Consider the following 19,518-nt stretch of genomic DNA (forward strand, 5'->3'; position numbering starts at 1 on the left):
TGGTCTGCTGGAGATGGTCCCCAGCAGACCAGGGGCACCCGGAGCAGCTTTTCTTGCCCCGGAGGTCGAGGTGGCGGGACCGCTGCGCTCTGGGCGGTCCCGCTACCTGCGAGCTCCGGGGCGAGAAAGCCCCGTTCGTAAGTGTGGATCCGACGTAAGTCGGATCCACGTAACTCGGGGACTGCCTGTATAAGATTCTAGAAAGTGACACTTTACAAGAGGAAAGCAAATTGCCATGGCTTGTTTGTTCCATGTTGCAAACACAAGTTCTTTTACTGTCCTCTTCATTAACTTACTTTCTAGCATTAGTTAAAGAATGGAACAAACACAAGTGCATGTTCAGAATTAAATTTACTACTTTTGTGTTTCACTAGACTTTCAGGTTGTTAATTTCACCAGCTGTGTTTGGTTCTCAGGTAAGAACTGTATTAACTATTTGCTTTGCCTTCTCATTCCATTCTTCTCAGCAAACAAGACATAAAAGCTGTAAGAATCTTTCTGACAGAAGGGAGGGAAATAAGGCTTTTGTATGTTTAAAAACCCTGGCTGCTCCCAAACAAGGCAGATAGGAGGGACAGCCTGACATGCAGGTTGGACCTCCCTAGTCTGGCACCATCTAAACCTGAGTGGTCCTGAACCAGGGAGTTTGCTGAACTAGGAAAGGTCAATGTTCCACTTCTGGCCCTGCTACAGGCTCCTTGCCAGGATCTGGGGCTCCTATGGCTGGGGCTTCCCATTCTGCTGCTGGCCACACTGATCCTGGCCCAGCCAAAGCTCCCCACCCTGCTGCCACTGGGGGTTCCCAGGAGTTCTGAGTCGGGTTCACCCAGCTACTGCTGGCCCCACTGGCACCAGGAGTTCCCAGCCACCACCGGACCCACTGCTGCAGAGGCTCACCAGGTTGGGGCTTTCCAGCTGCCACCTAGCACAGCTGCTGTTGACCTAGTTGGGGCTCTCCAGCCCCTGTGGGACTCCTGGCTGGCTCCTGCTTCTGTGGCTCTCTAGTTCAGCAATATCTGTGGACCATGGATGTTTCCAATCCAGAGTCTCAAATCTGTAGGGTTCAACCTGTAGTTAGAAACAAACCTGGAGTTGACCTCTTTTTATAATAAGAGAAAAACTGGATTTTTTTTCCACATGATAGTTTTGAATGACTCAGATTTCATGATCTGGATGATTTTTTTTTAAAGAGTTTGACCCAGTTCAGTTTTGGTCATTTAAAAATTGATAACTATTTCTGTAACAAATGCTGGTTCTATACAAATAGAAGGGCATGATTTGTTTTTGCTAGGCTAGGTTTTTTGTTCCTTTAGGCTTGATGGAACAGTATTGCTTTTTCTATGTCAATGGAACAGTATTACTTTTTCTACACAAGATGGACAAAGTATAGTCTGCGGGACAAATGAAGATTAGAGAGTACTATATGGCCTGTAGTCACCCCCATCTTCAGTATCGAAGGATGGCCCATAGAGGCTGATCTTGTTTGGATAAAGATACACATGCTGCATCTCAATATTTAGAAGGGAACAATTGCAATCTTCTCTTGCAAGTAGCATAAGTGGACATGCTTCCCATTATCACAGAATCACAGAACACTAGAAATGGAAGGGACCTTGAGAGGTCATCGAGTCCAGTCCCCTGTCCTCACAGCAGGACCCAATACCATCTAGACCATCCCTGATAGATGTCTATCTAACCTGCTCTTAAATATCTCCAGAGATGGAGATTCCACAACCTCTCTAGGCAACTTATTCCAGTGTTTAACCCCCCTGACAGTTAGGAAGTTTTTCCTAATAGCCAACCTAAACCTCCCTTACTACAGTTTAAGTCCATTGCTTCTTGTGCTGTCATCTATTTTCTCCTTCCTCCTTGAAGGTACTTGAAAGCTGCTATCATGTCCCCTTTCAGTCTTCTCTTTTCCAAAGTAAACAAATCTAATTCTTTCAGTCTTCCCTCATAGGTCATCTGTAATCATTTTTGTTACTCTTCTCTGGGCCCTTTCCAGTTTCTCCACATCCTTCTTGAAATGTGGTGCCCAGAACTGGACATAATACAGGCAGTCCCCGAGTTACGTGGATCCGACTTATGTTGGATCCGCAGTTACGAACGGGGCTTTTCTCGCCCCGGAGGACGGGAGCAGCGGGACGCCCAGATGCGCCGCGGTCCGCCGCCCCCGTCCTCCGGGGCGAGAAAAGCTGCTCCCCGTCTCCCTGGTCTGCAGGGAGACGGGGAGCAAAGCCTTGGAGCACGCCCGCAGCGGGACAGCCGCTGTCCTGCGGCTGAATCAGCCGCTGATCAGTTTCAGCAGCAGCTGACTTGGGGACGCCTGGGTTTCTTAAGTTGAATCTGTATGTAAGTCAGAACTGGCGTCCAGATTCAGCCGCTGTTGAAACTGATCAGTTTCAGCAGCGGCTGATGCCAGTTCTGACTTACATACAGATTCAACTTAAGAACAAACCTACAGTCCCTATCTTGTACGTAACCCGGGGACTGCCTGTACTCCAATTGAGACCTAATCAGCACAGAGTAGAGCAGTAGAATGACTTCTTGTGTCTTCCTCACAACACTCCTGTTCATGCATCCCAGAATCATATTTGCTTTTTTTGCAACAGCATCACACTGTTGACTCATATTTAGCTTGTGAACCACAAGCTAAATATGAGTCAATACTTTGTTTTGAGTCATTTCAACATTCAACTACATTTTTCCATTTTTAACTGGACTTTCAAGGACAAAAATAATAACATTTGTGGAAAAATTCATTTGTCAAAACCTTAAAATCAAAAAACTTTAAAGCTTTCTACACACCATCCTCACCACAAAATTAAAAGAAAACTATTTCACATTTTGAGAAGGGGGATAAATTTCTTAATCAGCTTTATTCACTAGGATCAAGAAGGACACAAACAAATGTAACCTTTATAAATCATGCCTATATAAAGGTTTAGTCATACTGATAGGCTATCAATGCTTATTAAATGTCATGAAACTATGGAAGTGAGGTAAAACCCTGTATTTCTCAGAATTTGTTATCCTTAGCAGTTCACAAGTGTCTGGGTCAAATTATTATAGTCACTCAGAGCCGGCCCAAGCTACGGGCTGACCAGGCAACAGCCCGGGGCACCCAATTTTGAGGGGCGCCGCACGGTGCTGCCTGACGGGGGCGGGGGTCTATGTATAGACCCTAGAAAATTATAGTTGTAAGTTAGTAAGAATCAAATTAAATGTCTCAGTACTTTTCAATATATGATTAAACGGTATATTTTAAAATTTATTAGCTAAAGTGTTGTAACAAATAGGTCTTAAAAGGTGAAGATATGATAAGTGGTATTTTACTGTGGCTTGTATAGGTGAATTCCAGCTTCGAGCCAATGGTTTCAAAGAGCTAACAAATATATTTTTAAAAAACTTCACCTTTTAGTCATGTCTAGACAAGCTTTAAAGGGTCTTTTTTCCCCACTGTTTCTTTTTTCTCCCACCACACACACAATACATCACGACTAGATTTCATAAAAGGTTATATCCATTTTTTAAGTTAACATTTATGTATTATCTGGTATCTGTAAACAGGGGCTTGTATGCCACATACACTTGTAAGCCACAAAAACCAGATCAGTGCTAGCTGGGAGGGGAGAGGAGAGGAAAGCTAGAGGAAAATATCAGGATCAAGGGAAGATCAGGAGAGCCATATTCTCAAGAAGAGTGGGCAAAAGTTCAACTAAAACATAAAGCCTGTGTCTAGACTGACCAGTTTTTCCGGAAAATCAGCCGCTTTTCCGGAAAAACTTGCCAGCTGTCTACACTGGTCACTTGAATTTCCACAAAAGCACTGACTTCCTACTGTAAGAAATCAGTGCTTCTTACGGAAATACTATTCTGCTCCTGTTCAGGCAAAAGTCCCTTTTGTGCAAAAGCTTTTGCACAAAAGGGCCAGTGTAGACAGCTCAGATTTGTTTTCCGCAAAAAAGCCCCGATCGCGAAATGAAGCACGTCTAGATTGGCACGGACGCTTTTCCGCAAAAAGTGCTTTTTCGGAAAAGCGTCCGTGCCAATCTAGACGCTCTGTTCCAAAAATGCTTTTAACGGAAAACTTTTCCGTTAAAAGCATTTCCGGAAAATCATGCCAATCTAGACACAGCCAAATTGTAGAATGCCCCACTTTAGTGAAGGTCTGATGCAGACTCTACTGATGTGTAAAGTTTTTCATTTAGAATGAATATTGTAAACCTCAGTGACTATGTCCATATGTCTTGTGTCATGTCTAACTAGTTCTGTGAAATAGCAGCTCAAGATAAATGTGGAGGGAGAAGTGCTATGAAAAAAACAGTAACTGGAGAGAAGAGCCGCATCTGTATTAAGCAGTCAAATGAAACAACAGAAGGCAAGATTCTATTATACAGGAATGTGAAAACACAACATATCCCTGAGAAAAGATTTGCATCATTTTCTTGGTTGGCATTGTTCCTTCTGGATTTTTTTTTAATACCTTAATAGTCAGCCATAAATTCATACTGATCAGTCTTAAAGATCTTGTAAAATAATCTGCTTTTAAGAGGCACACACATATCAGCAATAGCTGAGGTTGTGGTCTCATGAGGAGCTTTCACCAGACACAGCACTTAGGGTATGTCTACACTGCAAAGTTAATTTGAAATAAAAGTCATTATTTCGAATTCACTTTAATAGCATCTATACATGCAAACCGCTATTTCGAAATTAATTTGAAATAGCGGAGCACTTAATTCGAATTTGGTAGACCTCATTCTACAAGGAGTAATGCAAAATTCAAAACAGCTATTTTGAATTAAGCGCTGTGTAGACACTTAATTCAAAATAGGGGGCCTCCAGCCTTTCCCAGGGAGCCCTGGTGGCCACTCTGGGTACAACCAGGAAAACTTACTCTCCTCCCCAGCCCCGGAGCCTTTAAAGGGGTAGACCCAAGCCACAGTGCCTGTGCCAGCTCCAAGTCTGCCAGCCCAGAGCCAGCAGTGGCCACCGGGGCCCCTGACCCAGTGGCCCCAAAACATGAGCCAGCAAGTCACTGGCAGCCAGCCCTCCACCACTCCCGAGGAACAGTCTGTCAGCTCCCAGGAGCCTGACAGGAGCTAGAGAAGGTGGGTGCCTTCCTGGTCCAGGGTGGAGATCATGGACCTTATTCAGGTTTGGGGAGGGATGTCCCCAACGTCCATGATCTCCTCACTAGATGGAGGAATGCGGCCGTCTATGGCAGGATAGCTGCCAGCCTGGCCATCAAAGGCCACATGCAAACCCAGGAGCAGGTTTGCATGAAAATCAAGTTGGTCCGGTGAGACCCCCAACCCTGGGCCCTGAGCTTCCCCTCCTCCTCCTTCTTCCCCTTGCTTCCCTCTTCCAGCTCCCTCCTCCCAGGTTTCCCCCTCCCCTCTTCCACCCTCTCTCTTCCCCTCTCCCACCTCCTTTTCCCAGTCTCCCCAGCGGTTCATCCCCCTCCCCCCCCCAGTTTTGTTTAATAAACCCCGTTTCTATTTTTGAACAGACGTGTCTTTTGTTTGACATCAGGAAGGGGGGCTAGGGAGGGGTAAGTAGAAGGACGTGAGGGAGGAATGGGCCATGAGCCCCCAGTGGGGAGGACCATGCTGGCTCTGAGGGCTCCTCGGAGTGGACGCTCTCCTGCAGGGCCTCCTGGATCCTGACAGCCCCTTCATGAACCCCACAGATGGCAGCCTGCAGCAAGTGCAGCTGGGCTGATGGCAACGACCCCACAAGACGCATGGGCGTGCCCAGGGGAAGCTCTGGCTCCATGTGGCCGAGTGCTGTGGTGTCCTGAGTGTGGGCGCTCCAAGACAGGACTGCTTTGCTGTCCCTCATCGAGGTAGACAAGCAAGCAGGGAACCCTGAGAACTGTCTGTTTGAGGTGGAGGTAGGGTCCCTTTAAGCACTGAGCTCAGTTAGCCTCAGGCAACAGCCCCACACACTAAGTCCTAACCTGATGCCCTGCCGGCACTGGTTCTGGCCAGCCTTAACTTCGGTTCAGGATCCACTCAGTATGAACACGCTATTTCAAAATAGGTTTTGTGTGTAGATGTGTTAATTCAAATTAGTTTAATTCGAATTAACTATTAACTCGAATTAACGCTGTAGTGTAGACGTACCCTTAGCTACTTTTAATAATGAGTGCTATAGAGAAACATTTTATACACATCACACACACCAAATGGAAGTTATTTGGGGCAGGCACTATTTTTTTGGTTCTGTGTTTGTACAGTGACTAGCACAATAGGGTCTTGTTCTATGGGCACATCTATACAGCAGCTGCAAAATGTATTTCCTATATTGGGTAGACATACTCATGCTGATCTGTGCCTAAAAATAGAAGTGTGGCCACTGTGGCCCAGGCACTGGCTTTAGATTAACCACCCAATATATTAGTCTGTATTCGCAAAAAAAAAAAAAAAAAAAAAAAAAAAATCCCAGTGTGCCTTGTGGTACCTTAGGATATGTCTAGACTACAGGCATTTGTCGACAGAAGTTTGTCGACAGGTACTGTCAACAAACCTTCTGTTGACAAAGAGCATCTAGACTACAGCCAGTTCTGTCGACAAAGCAAGCCACTTTGTCAACATGACAGTGTAGACCCAAAGGACAGTGTAGATGCAATAACACCTTCTGTCGACAGAACTCTTTCGATAAAAGGTGTTATTCCTCATAGAATGAGGTTTACAGCCGTCGACAAAACTGCTGAGTTCTGTCAACATTAGATTTGGTTTTGATTTTTGGTATATTTATTTATGGAGATGGAAAAAGGGGCAATTACTCTCTCATTACTATCCAATAATACTGCTATGTATAATGCAGTAGTACCTAGGATCTCCAGTCATGGAACAGGAATCAATTGTGCCAGACTGTGGACAAATGCATATCAAAAAGGTTGTAAACTTTTAGAATGAGGAACTTAGTGTAAAAATCAGGAAACAACAGGTGGATACAAAACCCTATTATGAGCACAATGAAACAGTGTTTTGTTTGACCCCTTTTTATTGCCACTTACCATGTGTTTGTGCTAGTGGCTGCATCCACCCTGACTCACTTAGCCTAGTTAGTAGCTGCCCTTCACTTGATAAAGTAACTTACTTTTTTTCCATGTATTTATGCATGTTTCTATGGTTTCCATAGAAATGCATCTGACAAAGTAGGTCTTTGTCCACAAAAGCTTATGCCCAAATACATCTGTTAGTCTTTAAGGTACCACAGGACTCCTCATTGTTTTAGGAGGAAATAAGTTTTCTGTCATGCAATGTGTGTCAACTTGTATACCCTTCAAAGCCGTCCTAAAAATAAAGCAGAGAAACAGTGGATCTATTATTGGTGAAGACAGACAACACTCTCAGGGAAGGAATGGTACCAGTAGCTCTAAAACAAGCAATTGCTTAAAAAGTAAAATTTTGACATGTCCAGTCATCACCTCGTTCTAACCTAGCTTTTTCTGGAAAGATCATTGTTAAAGCTGAGGCAAGTCAGCTCCACTAATACCTGCATTCCTGAGATTCTACAACCCTTTAAATACAGAATTAGACCTGGCTATAACGAAGACAATCCAAATCTCACTGGTTTATTTTCTCCTTTTGGTGCCTAACAGGTATCGCATACCCCATGCTAATTCCTTTGAATTTATTGTATGCATTGGATACCATTGATCAAGAGGTTTTCTTGACATGTCTGCTGATACTGACAAGGTTAGATGGAGTGATACTTTTGTATTTGACAATACAGAGGCCACCACTCTTCTGGCTGCAAAGCCTACATGTGTGATAAGTTCTGTCTTGTGAGAGCCCTATTCCATGTGGCTGCGTCTAGACTGGCAAGTTTTTCCGTAAAAGCGGCTGCTTTTGAGCAAAAATTTGCTAGCTGTTTACGCTGGCCGCTTGATTTTGCACAAAAGCACTGACGTTCTACTGTCCGAAATCAGTGCTTCTTGCGCAAATGTTTTGACGTTCCCGTTCGGGCAAAAGCCCTTTTCCGGAAATGTTTTTGCACATGAGGGCCAGTGTAGACAGCTAAAAACTCTTTTCCACGAATGCTTTTAACGGAAAAACTTTTCCGTTAAAAGCATTTGCGGAAAATCATGCCAGTCTAGACGTAGCCTGTGTGTAAAGCCATAGGGATGACGGGAAAGGTGGAGTACCTGAGCTGTTAGATGATCGATATGCAAAAAGCACTCAGCTTGGTTTACTTTTCATTAGATCCATATGGTGAAGTCTTTTAGGTCTCCAAGAGCTTTCCTGGGATTGGGGCTACAAGTCCAACTCTGGGAAAACATCAGTTTTGTTACCTGCTATGGGTATTTGCTTATTCAACTGAGGGAGTTTGCATTGTTAGTAAGGTGAGCTATCTAGGGTTCCAATTAGGTCTCTGGTAACTGTGTTGGCACATAAGAAAAAATGTGGCCTAGGGATGTTAAATATCAGTTAATTGAATAGCCGAGTAACCTCATGAATTCTTATTGGTTACTTGACTATTCTATAGTACCCATAGGTGGGGCTGGCAACCAGTGCACTGATACAGGGGCAGTAGCATGGGGTGGCAGCGGCCCCTGTCCAGAGAGGGGGATCTGAGCTCCCAGACCCAGCGTGAGCAGGAACTGAGCCAGGCTGCCTACCCACTTAGAACCCAATGCACTTTAAATGCAGAGTTGCAGAAGGGGTAGGTCCTGGACCCATTGCAAGCCAGCCTGCTAAAAAGTTTACTGACAAGGAGTGGGGGAGGAAGAGTGTAAATGCATGTGTGTAGCCTATAGCATTAACCTATAATCTTCTGCTTATTGGTTAATCGGTTAATCAACTACACTATTACATGCCTAATGTGGCCAGCCACAAACATACATACTTTTGATGAAAAGATTGTGACCTTTCTTTTGATGTGGGTCTTGCCACAGTTATCCATGTCTAAGTAACTTTCAGACAGGATTAATGAAATGCCCTGGATCTGAACAGCTATACTTGAAGACCACACTAAAGTTGCAGATTGTACTGAATATGACTGCCTCTCCTTTATAAGAGTTCCTTGGATGATATTTGTGTACTGTGGTCTCTGCTGGCTTTTAGTTTACATCTAGATGGAATTAATGTTGGTATTTCTGCTACGTACATCTTCATTAAATCCCATCTCCCCTTGTTTCATATTGACAGGTTATCAGCTAAAATGCACAACCCTCAGATTTAATGTTTCCAGTCCTCAGACATTTCTCAAACTAGAATTCTTCTCACTAGCCTCTCAGATTTGCTGTTAGGGACAGGGTAAATGAGGAAGTATCTTCTACTGGACCAACTTTTTTGGTGGGAGGTATAAGCTGAAGAATAGCTCTGTGTTGCTCAAAAGCTTGTACCTTCAACCCACAGAAGTTGGTCCAATAAAAGATATTACTTCACCAACTTTGTTTCATAGCTGGGACCAACACAGCTACACCACTGCAAAAGCACTGTTAATGTTCCAGAAACACATTGAGTCTGCTCTGCTTGCAGAGGGAAGGAATGAAAATTTCATTGATTTCTTTAATTTGCCAAAGTCCTTAATATTGGATCATTTTCTTGATTTCTTTAGCATGGAAAGTTTTTTATGCATGTGCTTAGAAGTACATTTTGTAAGTTTAAGATACAATATCTACTTTGGCCATATTATGTGTATGAAATGTGATATTACTGTTTTATACATATTCCTGTTTTAAAGAAGTATAATGTCTAACCTTACTAACCAGTCCCTACAAAGAAGACACATCGCTTGTTTAGTCACTATGACTCCAACCGTTTGATGAGCTCAGTGAGTATGGACCCTTGCATCATGTGGAATTCACTACAGAGTGGAACTTTCATGAGCTGGTCAATACTCTGTTCAAGAGAGGTGCCTTAATTACACTTAAATATTCTTCATAATCCCAATCAAAGATGCAGTAAATAATCCTAGGATAATAGTTAGTGTTCCCTGTATGCTGTGTGCTTGTGCAGCCACTCGGGATAAATTTAAATGACACCAAGCTGATTAGCAGAGCACCCACGATTAGATTTTCTGTTTCTACAGGTGGTACACACAAAAAAGTTATTCCACACATGGTTGGAAAATACACACATGCATGAAAATGATTAGAAGGAACATTGATAATAGCTATAACCTTGGCTTCCTTCTCTCAGTCATGTAAAGATCATATAAGAACGTTAATGCATTGCAGCAGAAAAATGGCATAAGAGCTATGTTTATAGAAATAAACTATGTAACTATTTAATAAATAAATAGCAGTTAGTAGAATATATCACCTTAAAAATTCCACTGGAAGTTTTGTATTTATTAACGATGCCGATGACCATATAATTTTTCAGATTGTCAGATGGAACTTTTCCAAATACATGTACTGCAAAAATCAATTTTGGACTTAGAACAGAGATTGTTACTTTCTCATCACCAGTAAAAAAATTCTGCAATCAGAATTCAGAAAATAATTTTGTTGATCTTAGAGACAGAATAGAACTTAGCTCTCTTTTCCAAAGCGAAACAGTGCTAAGTATGGAAGAAGAATCTGTTTTATTCAGCGTAAACAGACAACAAAGATAATGGGTTAAAGCTTCCCCTCTGTTAAACCAGTTCCCACTAATTGTATTGTAAACATAGAAAAAAAATGCCCATAGAGCAATTAAAAATTAGGAAACTGTCACTTTTACACAGACATCTTTGATAGTAATCTTAAAACCTGATTTTCAGGTCAGCATTCCAAAAGCCAGGTCCTCATTCTGTCCCTTTGCATATATAAATATTAAAATAAGGTAATAATAATAATAATAATAATTAATAAATAATGGTTACACCCTTAAACCTAATTTATAAAATACAAAATGACACATGCTGATCTAAAAATCATAGCATAAACACCAAATTCTCAACTAACTTAAATTTCATGCAAATCTACTGACTTAAACTGTATTGAAGGAAATGTAAACCAGGACAGATTTTGCACAGAAGAGGATAGAATTAACAGTGACTAATGAAGTCATTGTACTTTTGAAAGATGTTAAAATTCTAGCCCTGTATTTGAATGACAGCATGAAAATTATTCCCTTTTTTCCCTCCCCGTATTAGTTCATCTTGTTTTCCTATTTTTTTTTTTTACCAGATTGGTATAAGGTCTTAGCATACATTGTACAGAACCATATGTTTAGATAGACTTTTTAGTAGAGCCCTTCAAATCTGCAGAAATACACACTTCATATCCATAGACCATTTTTGCAGACAGGAGATTGGATGCAGTTGCCTCCCAAACTGCTGGCTCCTGAACAGCAGAATCCACCCTTGGCCACCGGGACTGGAGCCCTTCTGTCCTGCAGAGATGCAACACACACTGCCGCTACCTTTGCTCATGAGCCCCTGAGAGTAGCATACAATTGGCACCCCTTCCCCCAGCCCTTGCCCCTTCTCCTTGAGGTCCTGCTCCTGTATCTCCATTAACCCAAAACCTCACCCTCGTGCAATCTCTTCTCTTTAAAAAAAATCATAACACTCATTTCTCCCCTTCGATCCCTTCCTCGCTAGCACTCATGAGATGTCTTGCTACTGAGGGTGCAGGTGTGGATACACATAAAAGACACCTAGCAAACAGTGGGTCGGATGCACATTGATTCTGGTAGACGTTGATTGGCAGCTGCTTCACATTTTTGTATCTGTGCAGGGCTCTATTAATCATAAGAACAGCCAAACAGGATCAGAGTAATAATCCACTCAGCCCAGTTCCTGTCTTCCAACACTGGTCAATGACAAGTGCTTCAGAGAAAATGAACAAAAAAGGCAATCCAGAGATCCAACCCAAGTCATTCATTCCCAGTTTCTCGCCAACACAGATTATATTTCAGCAAGTATGTGAAATCTCACTAGCTCAAGTGGTGAGATGCAGATGGTATATATGTAATACTGTTCTTTTAATTTTAGTGTATCTACTGCTCGGGGCTAGTGTTTTCATAATAAACTAATTTTTTAGTCTTTCATGGACCTTAATGTGTTATAATTATCTCTTGACTGTTTTCTTCAGTTGGGGAAGAAAATTGATACTTATTTTTAGCTGTCCCCAGAATCCTGTTGAGTATATAAAGGGTGATAAACTTTAAAAGTATATATATGTCCCATCTCCTTTGATAGGGCTGCTTTAACAGAAGCCTGAGAACAGTGTACCAGGTGTTATTTGGTGATCCAGTGACATCGTGAAGGGGTAAAGTAATCTTTAGCTTCCACATTCTGGAAGCCAGTAAACTATTTGCAGTCATGTGGGAGGATGTCTAATTGTCATTAGTGGGAGTGGGATGGGAGAAGATCCTCTGCTGGATGCTGAAAAAGGAGGAACCTTCTTGCTCTCTCTCCTCCAAATCCCAGATACTCCTCCTCCTCACCCGCCTCATACACTCAACCAAATACTCGTGGTTGATGAAAAATGAAACACTGCTGGTCTTCTGCAAGGTTCCTTTCTCAGCTTCATTTTTCCATCTCACCCTTCTTTATGTGGTATTGATAAATTGTTCAGTGCCCAGCTACTCCATTCACTACTCTGCTTAAAGTGCTTAGGAAGGGCAGGGAGCAAAGTGTTTCTCTTTTCATTTTGCATGATGCAAGTTCAATAGGCAGAACAAAGTGGTGCTCCTGAGAACACAGCTTCCACCTCTCCCCTGTGCAAAAGCAAAGCAAGAAAAACGGATGCCAAAATCTTTGGTATGGCTTTGCTCACTGACAAAGGATAAGGGCATTTCTAGTTTTGGGTTTTAATCAGTAGGAGTTGTGGGTACTCAGCCCTTCTAAATAAAGGGATCATATTTTTCATGTACCTACATATTAATTTAGGGACCATATTTTAAGCACTTCAACTAGAAAAGTTTAGCCTTCTGTAAGGGTCCAAATTCAGCTTTAGTTTTTACATACAGAAGCCAGTGGGGTCCACAAATGGCAGTGAAATAGGCCCTATATTTAACAGTTAAGCTCCCTCAAGAAGATATTTAAATGTCAGTATTAATTATCATTAATATTTGGGAACAAACTTCTGTTGAAGTAGATCGTCTAGAAGACCTATTAGAATTCGTCCATCTCTGAATTCTTTGATTCTCTGTTTAGTTTGATCCCTCTTCATTACTTGAAGACTGGTTATTTAAATCCAGAGGGAGATAGTGGTCTGGCAGCTGCTTTCACAGTTAATACCAAGGATGATTGATATCTAGCCAAAACAGAAGAGCCCCACTACTTTAAAAATCAAATTCTCCTTCAGACAAGTACGGTTCTAGTCACAAAATGTGAAGTCATACATTTATCTTTACTTTTTACCCTACATAAAAGAGCAGCTCTAGCTACTACAGTTGTTCATGTTAATCTGCCTATAGTGATGACACTTTATCTAGAACATAGATCTGATCATTATTACAAGAGCTCTTGCTTAAGCAAAAACAGATTAATCAGGATTATGTGAACAGATGTTTCTCAAAAATCTAATTCCTCATCTTAAGAGTACATTACTTAAGAGTAATTTCACTATTCCTTGATGAAGTAAAAAGTACAGTACATACATTTCTTTTCATTACGCTTGAGAAGATGTGTATAAATGTCCGTGTTCTCAGTCCTTATTAAAACTGAGTTTCAAAATGTCTTTAAACAAAAAGCCTAGGCACATCTATGTATATCTTAGAAAAAGTGTTGAAATCTAAAATACAAAACAAGCTAAATAAAGGCAGAAACCTCAAGCTGTAACTAGCTATATTTTCTCCAAGGAGTTTGAGAGCGCCTGTTAAATGAGAAATGCTATAGTATTGATTTTAGCAGGTAATACTATTTTACAGTCAGTCTTGTATTTGTTAGACTAGTGGGTGAATCCCAGAAGAACATATATCTTTGGAAGTTATCCATAAGTTACAAAATGCACATTACAGTTTCAGGGCTGTAGCCCTGACTGGCTTAGACATTCAACAGTTTGGACATCTTACCTAGACCCATTTTAAAAACACTGGATTCAGCTCAATTGTTGAAGTGGTAGCCAGGAAACGTCTAACTTCAGGGCAGTCCATCAGAGGAGAGGTTGGCTGAACACACACTATGGGACATGTTGCATTGACAAGGGGTGTTCCTTTACCGTTTGAGATGGGAAATGTAAACACACACATCAGAGAGACGGAAGCAGACCACGGCTAGCTCCCCAGCAAACACCCGAGCAGAGCAGCTGCTCCCAGGCAAAGAGCACTGGGCTCAGCATGAAGTGGGGTTTGGCTAGAAGTCACAAGCCAAGGTGCGGTTTGCTCGGACACGGTCCCCTCTCGCCCTTCCTCAGAGGTGAACGAATGACACCAGAGGGAGCATGTGTAGACGCACTGTGACTTCTCGTCTGGGCTGCCTACCTGCCACTGAGCGCCCGACGCTGCGCAGGGCGGTGATGGAGGGGTGCCGCTGGTGCACCTCCTGCAGGAACGCGCCCAGCGCCTCGCTGTGGTGGTAGCCGAAGTCCAGCGCCAGCACGGCGGGGAAGAGCAGCGCCAGGCACAGGCTGCCCGCCTCCTGCAAGCAAACAGGCGCCGTGTGACACGGGGGCCCCGCTGGCCACGGCCCGCGGGCTCGGGGGACTCAGCGCCACCTTGTGCCCCCGCCAGACGCCGGGCTCAAGCCGGCCGGTCCCCTCAAGCCGGGAGGCCCGAGCGCAGAGCCACCCTTCCCGGCAGCAGCATCCCGGGGCGCGCTCCTACCCGCATGGCTCTGCCGCCGCCTCACAGCGCTGCCGCCCCCTTCCCGAGCCGACCTCAGCAGCCCTGGCAGGAGGCAGTGTAACCCCTCGGGGGACGTGCCCGGCCCGTTGACTGACGTAGGAGTCGCCCACTCAGGTCCCCGAGGCCCGCCCTAAGGGGGGGGGGAGGGTCCGTCGCTCCCGCCCTCACTGACCCCGAGGAAGCGCGAGGCTCTGGCGGCCGCCGGGCGGCGTGGGGCGGGTTAGGGAGAGCGCGAGGCAGTTGAACGCCCAGCAAACTGTCCCTGGCGTGGCCGTTGGCTGAGCGGGCTAGTGGGAGGCGCAGTGGCTCGAAACGGCCCCTGATTGCAACGTTCTGACCAGCCCATGGCTGGGCTTTTGCACCCCACTGATCCCCCTCTCGCCCGCTTCTCCAAAGGGAAAGCTAGTCCACAAACACATGGGGAGGGGCGAGAAAGGGGCTGGGTGCGAGACTAGGCAGACGGGGCAAGTAGGGATGGCTGCTGCCTCAGTTTCTCCACTGGCAAAGGGTGGATAATATTCTTGCCTCTGCAACAGGGGTGCTTCATATACTTAAAAACAGGCAAGGAGTTAAACAGAAAACAAATATTTTTAATGGAAAAAATGGTAAGAGGATGAATGTAAACAGTGCAACTTTAAAATAGAAAGTACTTATGTGTTGTGTGTATACACAACCATAAAGAACACCAGCTAGCTGCTATGAAAAGCTATATGTCATGTGTTGCTGCATGCACGTAAAATGTCCTTGAGACAACATTTGCTTGGTTAGGTTTGCCTCTTCCCCTTTTGCTCCCCTCCCCTATAAGAAGCCCTTCTTAAAAGTTACTGTTTAAGTTTTAACAGTTTTTAGATGTTCACTAGAGAATATTAGCCCCGCACAACTGCAAAGACTTAAGCATACTTTTAACTTTCTACACCGAGTAGTCCAATTAAACCTGTATGGTTTTGCCCACTAAAGAGAAAATGACAGATTTTGTTTCATTTAAATCCCTGTTTCTTGCATGCTCATAACTAGGGGAGCCTGGACAACCCCATCTTGACCAGTAGAATAATGTCTGCATTGTCCAGCCCTTCCTTGACTGGACTAACAATGGCTGTCTTGCCCAAAGTGCAGATTTCTAACAAAGCAAACCCAGGTCTGATTTAAGTCTGGTGCACATAGACCAGGCCAAGATGTGAGGGGGACTTTGAGAGTCAGGAGTGCTTGCACAATCGTGCGGAACTTGTAAAGTACTGGGAAATCATGCCAAGAACATTGGGAGAAACCTGGTACTGATATATCCCATTTTTGGTAAGTGAAAAATTTCAGACACACCCATAGAACTGTTAATTAAGCACTTAGTCTTGCAACATCCTGGATGTACCCCAAATACTGGCATAATAAGTATTTTATACAATATGCAATTGATTTGTAGATATTACTAGAACAACCAAATTGAGTATAAATATAGGCTTAGAAAAGATAATCAGTGGGAGGGAGGGAGCAGGACTGACCCACAGATCCTGCTCTTAATGTAAGTAGAAGTAATGGACCCCTTTACACCAGCAACCCCAGTGCATGGCGTTCCTATGCGTGGGAACCAAAGGAACCATGACCTCCTGCTTGGTACTATAGGTAGCATACAGGTGAAGTGTAAGTGAACTAGGCTTAATTATTGTATTACAGGCAGTCCCCGGGTTACGTACAAGATAGGGACTGTAGGTTTGTTCTTAAGTTGAATTTGTATGTAAGTCGGAACTGGTACATATTGTAGGGGAAACTCTAGCCAAACATTTCTCCAGAGCTCAGTTTTATTCTCCCACACCTCACTTCCCTCAGTCCTTTATTCTCAAGCTGAGGTGTCTGCTGAGAAAAGCCGCTCCACATCTCCCTGGTCTGCTGGGAGGGGTGCTAGCTTTGCGTCTCCCTGATCTGCTGGGGGGAAGCAGCTAGTGCGGGGTTGCCTCACCCCGTTTGTAAGTAGGGATCTGATGTAAGTCGGATCCATATAACTCGGGGACTGCCTGTATAATAATCTTCTATACATTGCTTTTGCATTGCTTTGCACTGTATTAATTGCTTTACATTTTAAACCTTAAATACTTGCAATTGTACAGTATAGTAATTGTTTTTAAGGCTTGTAAAATTTAAACAACTATGCTAACTCCGTAAAGCTCGTAATAAATAAGTAAGTGGTTAAGTGTCTCTGGAGTGTCCTGGTTTTCCATTGATCTAAAAATCAAACCACACGACAATAAGACACTTTTCGGGGTTGAATTTGTCCATATCCATGACTGATGTGTGCCTAAATGTGCTTTGTTGTTTGTTTAAATTGAGCAAATCTTTTTCAGTAGTTTGAGTTATGAGTGTGAAAGTAAATACCATTCTCCTTGTTAAAAAACAAAACTAAATGTACATCCAAAAACAGAGCTACAGTAGAAATCATTGCTGTTTACAACCTCCAACTTGGTATGGGCAAATCCTTCGTTGAAGATTAATGTTGGTAATAATAATTTATACAATTCTGTAAATGTCCAGGGCATTGTACAATTGTTAGTCAGTGTCCTGAGGCATTTATAATTTAAAGACACAAATTAAGCAGTAAGGGGACCAGAATATTTGCTGAATCCCAACCCCAACTTGCAATGATATGGAACAGGCATTTCCAAAGGAAAATTTGAAAAGCTCTTGTCCACTGAGAGAAGCACTCACATCCCCTCCATAGTGTGCCAGAACCTTCCCCTGAAAATGTGCTTCCCCTCAAAGTATGCTCATCATCACTGTGCACCAGAAGTGGCTGGCAACAAGCCTGGCACCTAGGTGGGGGGAGAAGACTGCAAAGGACTCCATTCATTGCCCCTGCCCTGTGCACTAGCTTTGCATTCCCATTGGCTGAGAACCTGCTTCTAGCTGCTTCTGGAGCACTGCATGTTCTGTGGTACCAGGAGAGTCAGGAAGCCTGCCTTAGCACCCCTGCTGTACTGCTGGCCAGGAGCCACTCGAGGTAAGCCCCTCCTGCCCCAGCCCTGACTCCCCTCAAAGCTGGAGCCCCCTCCTATACCACAGCCCTCTCCTGGACCCCACACTCCAATTATGTAGGGTCATGGGCATCAACAATTTTCTTCAACTGCATCATGAGAAAAAAAGTTTGAAAACCACAGGTCTAGGTCGTAATAGTTCATAGTTCTATTCATGGTCATAAAAACAATCAGAGAAGTACATGGCTCTGAGGTAGAATAGAATACAAACAGCATGGTGAAACAAAAAGGATGTAATTACTTAACTTTGGAGCAATTAAAATCACATCTGATATCATGCAATCACAGCTGTATATCACCTTTTTGAGATTATGCAATCTCAAAATATACCTATGGGCTGTGTCTAGACTGGACAGTTTTTCCAGAAAATAAGCCGCTTAAATACTTAAATAATGTTGGGACTTTTGCCACACTTTACATAGTTCTCTACCTATAATAATCTTTTATTTCTTTTTCAGCTACATGGGCCAGAAGAAATGTCTTTGTGGGTTGGAATTAAAAGCTTGAGTCATATATAGAATTTTCTGAGCTGTAATCATTTGATTTATGATGTACAGAATTGCCAGAAATTACCAATTTGCTTTGATAGCTGGATGTGTTGATATATTCACCAAATGCATGAAAGAGAGGTTAACATAAATAGCGAGGTCCAGGCCTTGTTAGTCCCTAACTTTAAAAACAACGAGCTGTCCTGTGGCACCTTAGAGACTAAAAGATATTATATCATGAGCTTTTGTATTTGTTAGTCTCTAAAGTGCCACAGGACGGAGCGTTGTTTATAAACAGAATGGGTAAAATAAAGTAACTGGCTTCCGGAGTTCGATGGTTATCTTTTCTGTTGATTAAATTCATATATTACTTTACTCCAAATTCCAGTTATATCTAGTATTATTAGATGCTATCTTTGAAGGAAGATGTTTCAGACCATTGGAAAAAGATGAGAGAAGAGGAGATGGCTGCCATGAATTTCATTTCTTTGTCAGTCTGCTGTTTCTAAACCAATTTTCTCTGACCAAGTTCATTTTCTTGCCTTTTTTTTCCCCCAAGGAAGGTTGCCACTTTTCAGTTTTTTGTGGCTTTTTATACAAATGTACATCAGCTGGGAACAGAAAGAAAGCAAACATTATTTTGCCTGGTTGGGTTTTTTTTAGGGTATTGTGGCCCCTAAGTGAGAGAGGGAAAGATGATTGAGAACTCAAAGACTCACTAAATACCAGGCAATATCTTTGGTCAGGCCCTTGTAATATGGAGGAAGGAAATCTTAGCTGGGCCTCTGATGAGGCTGCCTTCACTTCTATTCCACAGACAGCAAATAAAAGAGGGGAGACTCAGAATACTAGTGAAACTAGTTTGACTGGACTGGAGATAACATTGCAAGTTTGTGGTTTTAAGATTGCCAACTTTCTAATTGCACAAAACTAAACACCCTTGCCCTGCCCTGCCCTGTCTCTTCTCTGAGGCCCCACCTTTGCCCTGATCCTTCTCAAAGGCTCTGCTCCGACTCATTCCATCCCCTTTCCTCACTCACTCATTTTCACCTGGCTGGAGCAGGCAAGCTCCCAGCCCCACCCTTCTGCCAAGGCTCTACTCCCACAAAAGCCTCTGTGTGTGTGTGTGTGTGTGTGTGTGTGTGTGAGAGAGAGAGAGAGAGAGAAAGAGAGAGAGAGAGAGAGAGAGGCCGGTTCTGGGGGAAGCAACACTCTGCTCCCAGTATGCCTACAGTAGGATGTGGGGGCAGAGTGTGGACAGGGCAACATTAG

General features: G+C 43.3%; 1 protein-coding gene across 4 annotated transcripts in view; it reads right to left on the bottom strand.

Annotated features, from left to right (window-relative positions):
- The window catches only part of CPM (carboxypeptidase M), a 72,039-nt gene extending 57,132 nt beyond the window's left edge, over positions 1 to 14,907 (bottom strand). The window contains exons 1-3 of one of the 4 annotated variants that reach the window (XM_006121581.5): positions 14,721 to 14,907; positions 14,379 to 14,535; positions 10,284 to 10,378 (exon numbers count right to left, since the gene is read on the bottom strand). In XM_006121581.5, the coding sequence (XP_006121643.1) occupies positions 10,284 to 10,378; positions 14,379 to 14,535; positions 14,721 to 14,726 (258 nt within the window). In that variant the 5' untranslated portion in view covers positions 14,727 to 14,907. Of the gene's footprint in view, positions 1 to 10,283; positions 10,379 to 13,970; positions 14,111 to 14,378; positions 14,536 to 14,720 lie in introns of those variants that run through there. The other 3 variants (XM_075931535.2, XM_089779790.1, XM_025183885.3) reach the window with 3 other exon arrangements.
- Between the last annotated feature and the right edge of the window lie 4,611 nt (positions 14,908 to 19,518).

Source organism: Pelodiscus sinensis, chromosome 1 (assembly GCF_052426305.1).
Source record: "Pelodiscus sinensis isolate ZL-2025 chromosome 1, ASM5242630v1, whole genome shotgun sequence".
Taxonomy (NCBI): domain Eukaryota; kingdom Metazoa; phylum Chordata; order Testudines; family Trionychidae; genus Pelodiscus; species Pelodiscus sinensis.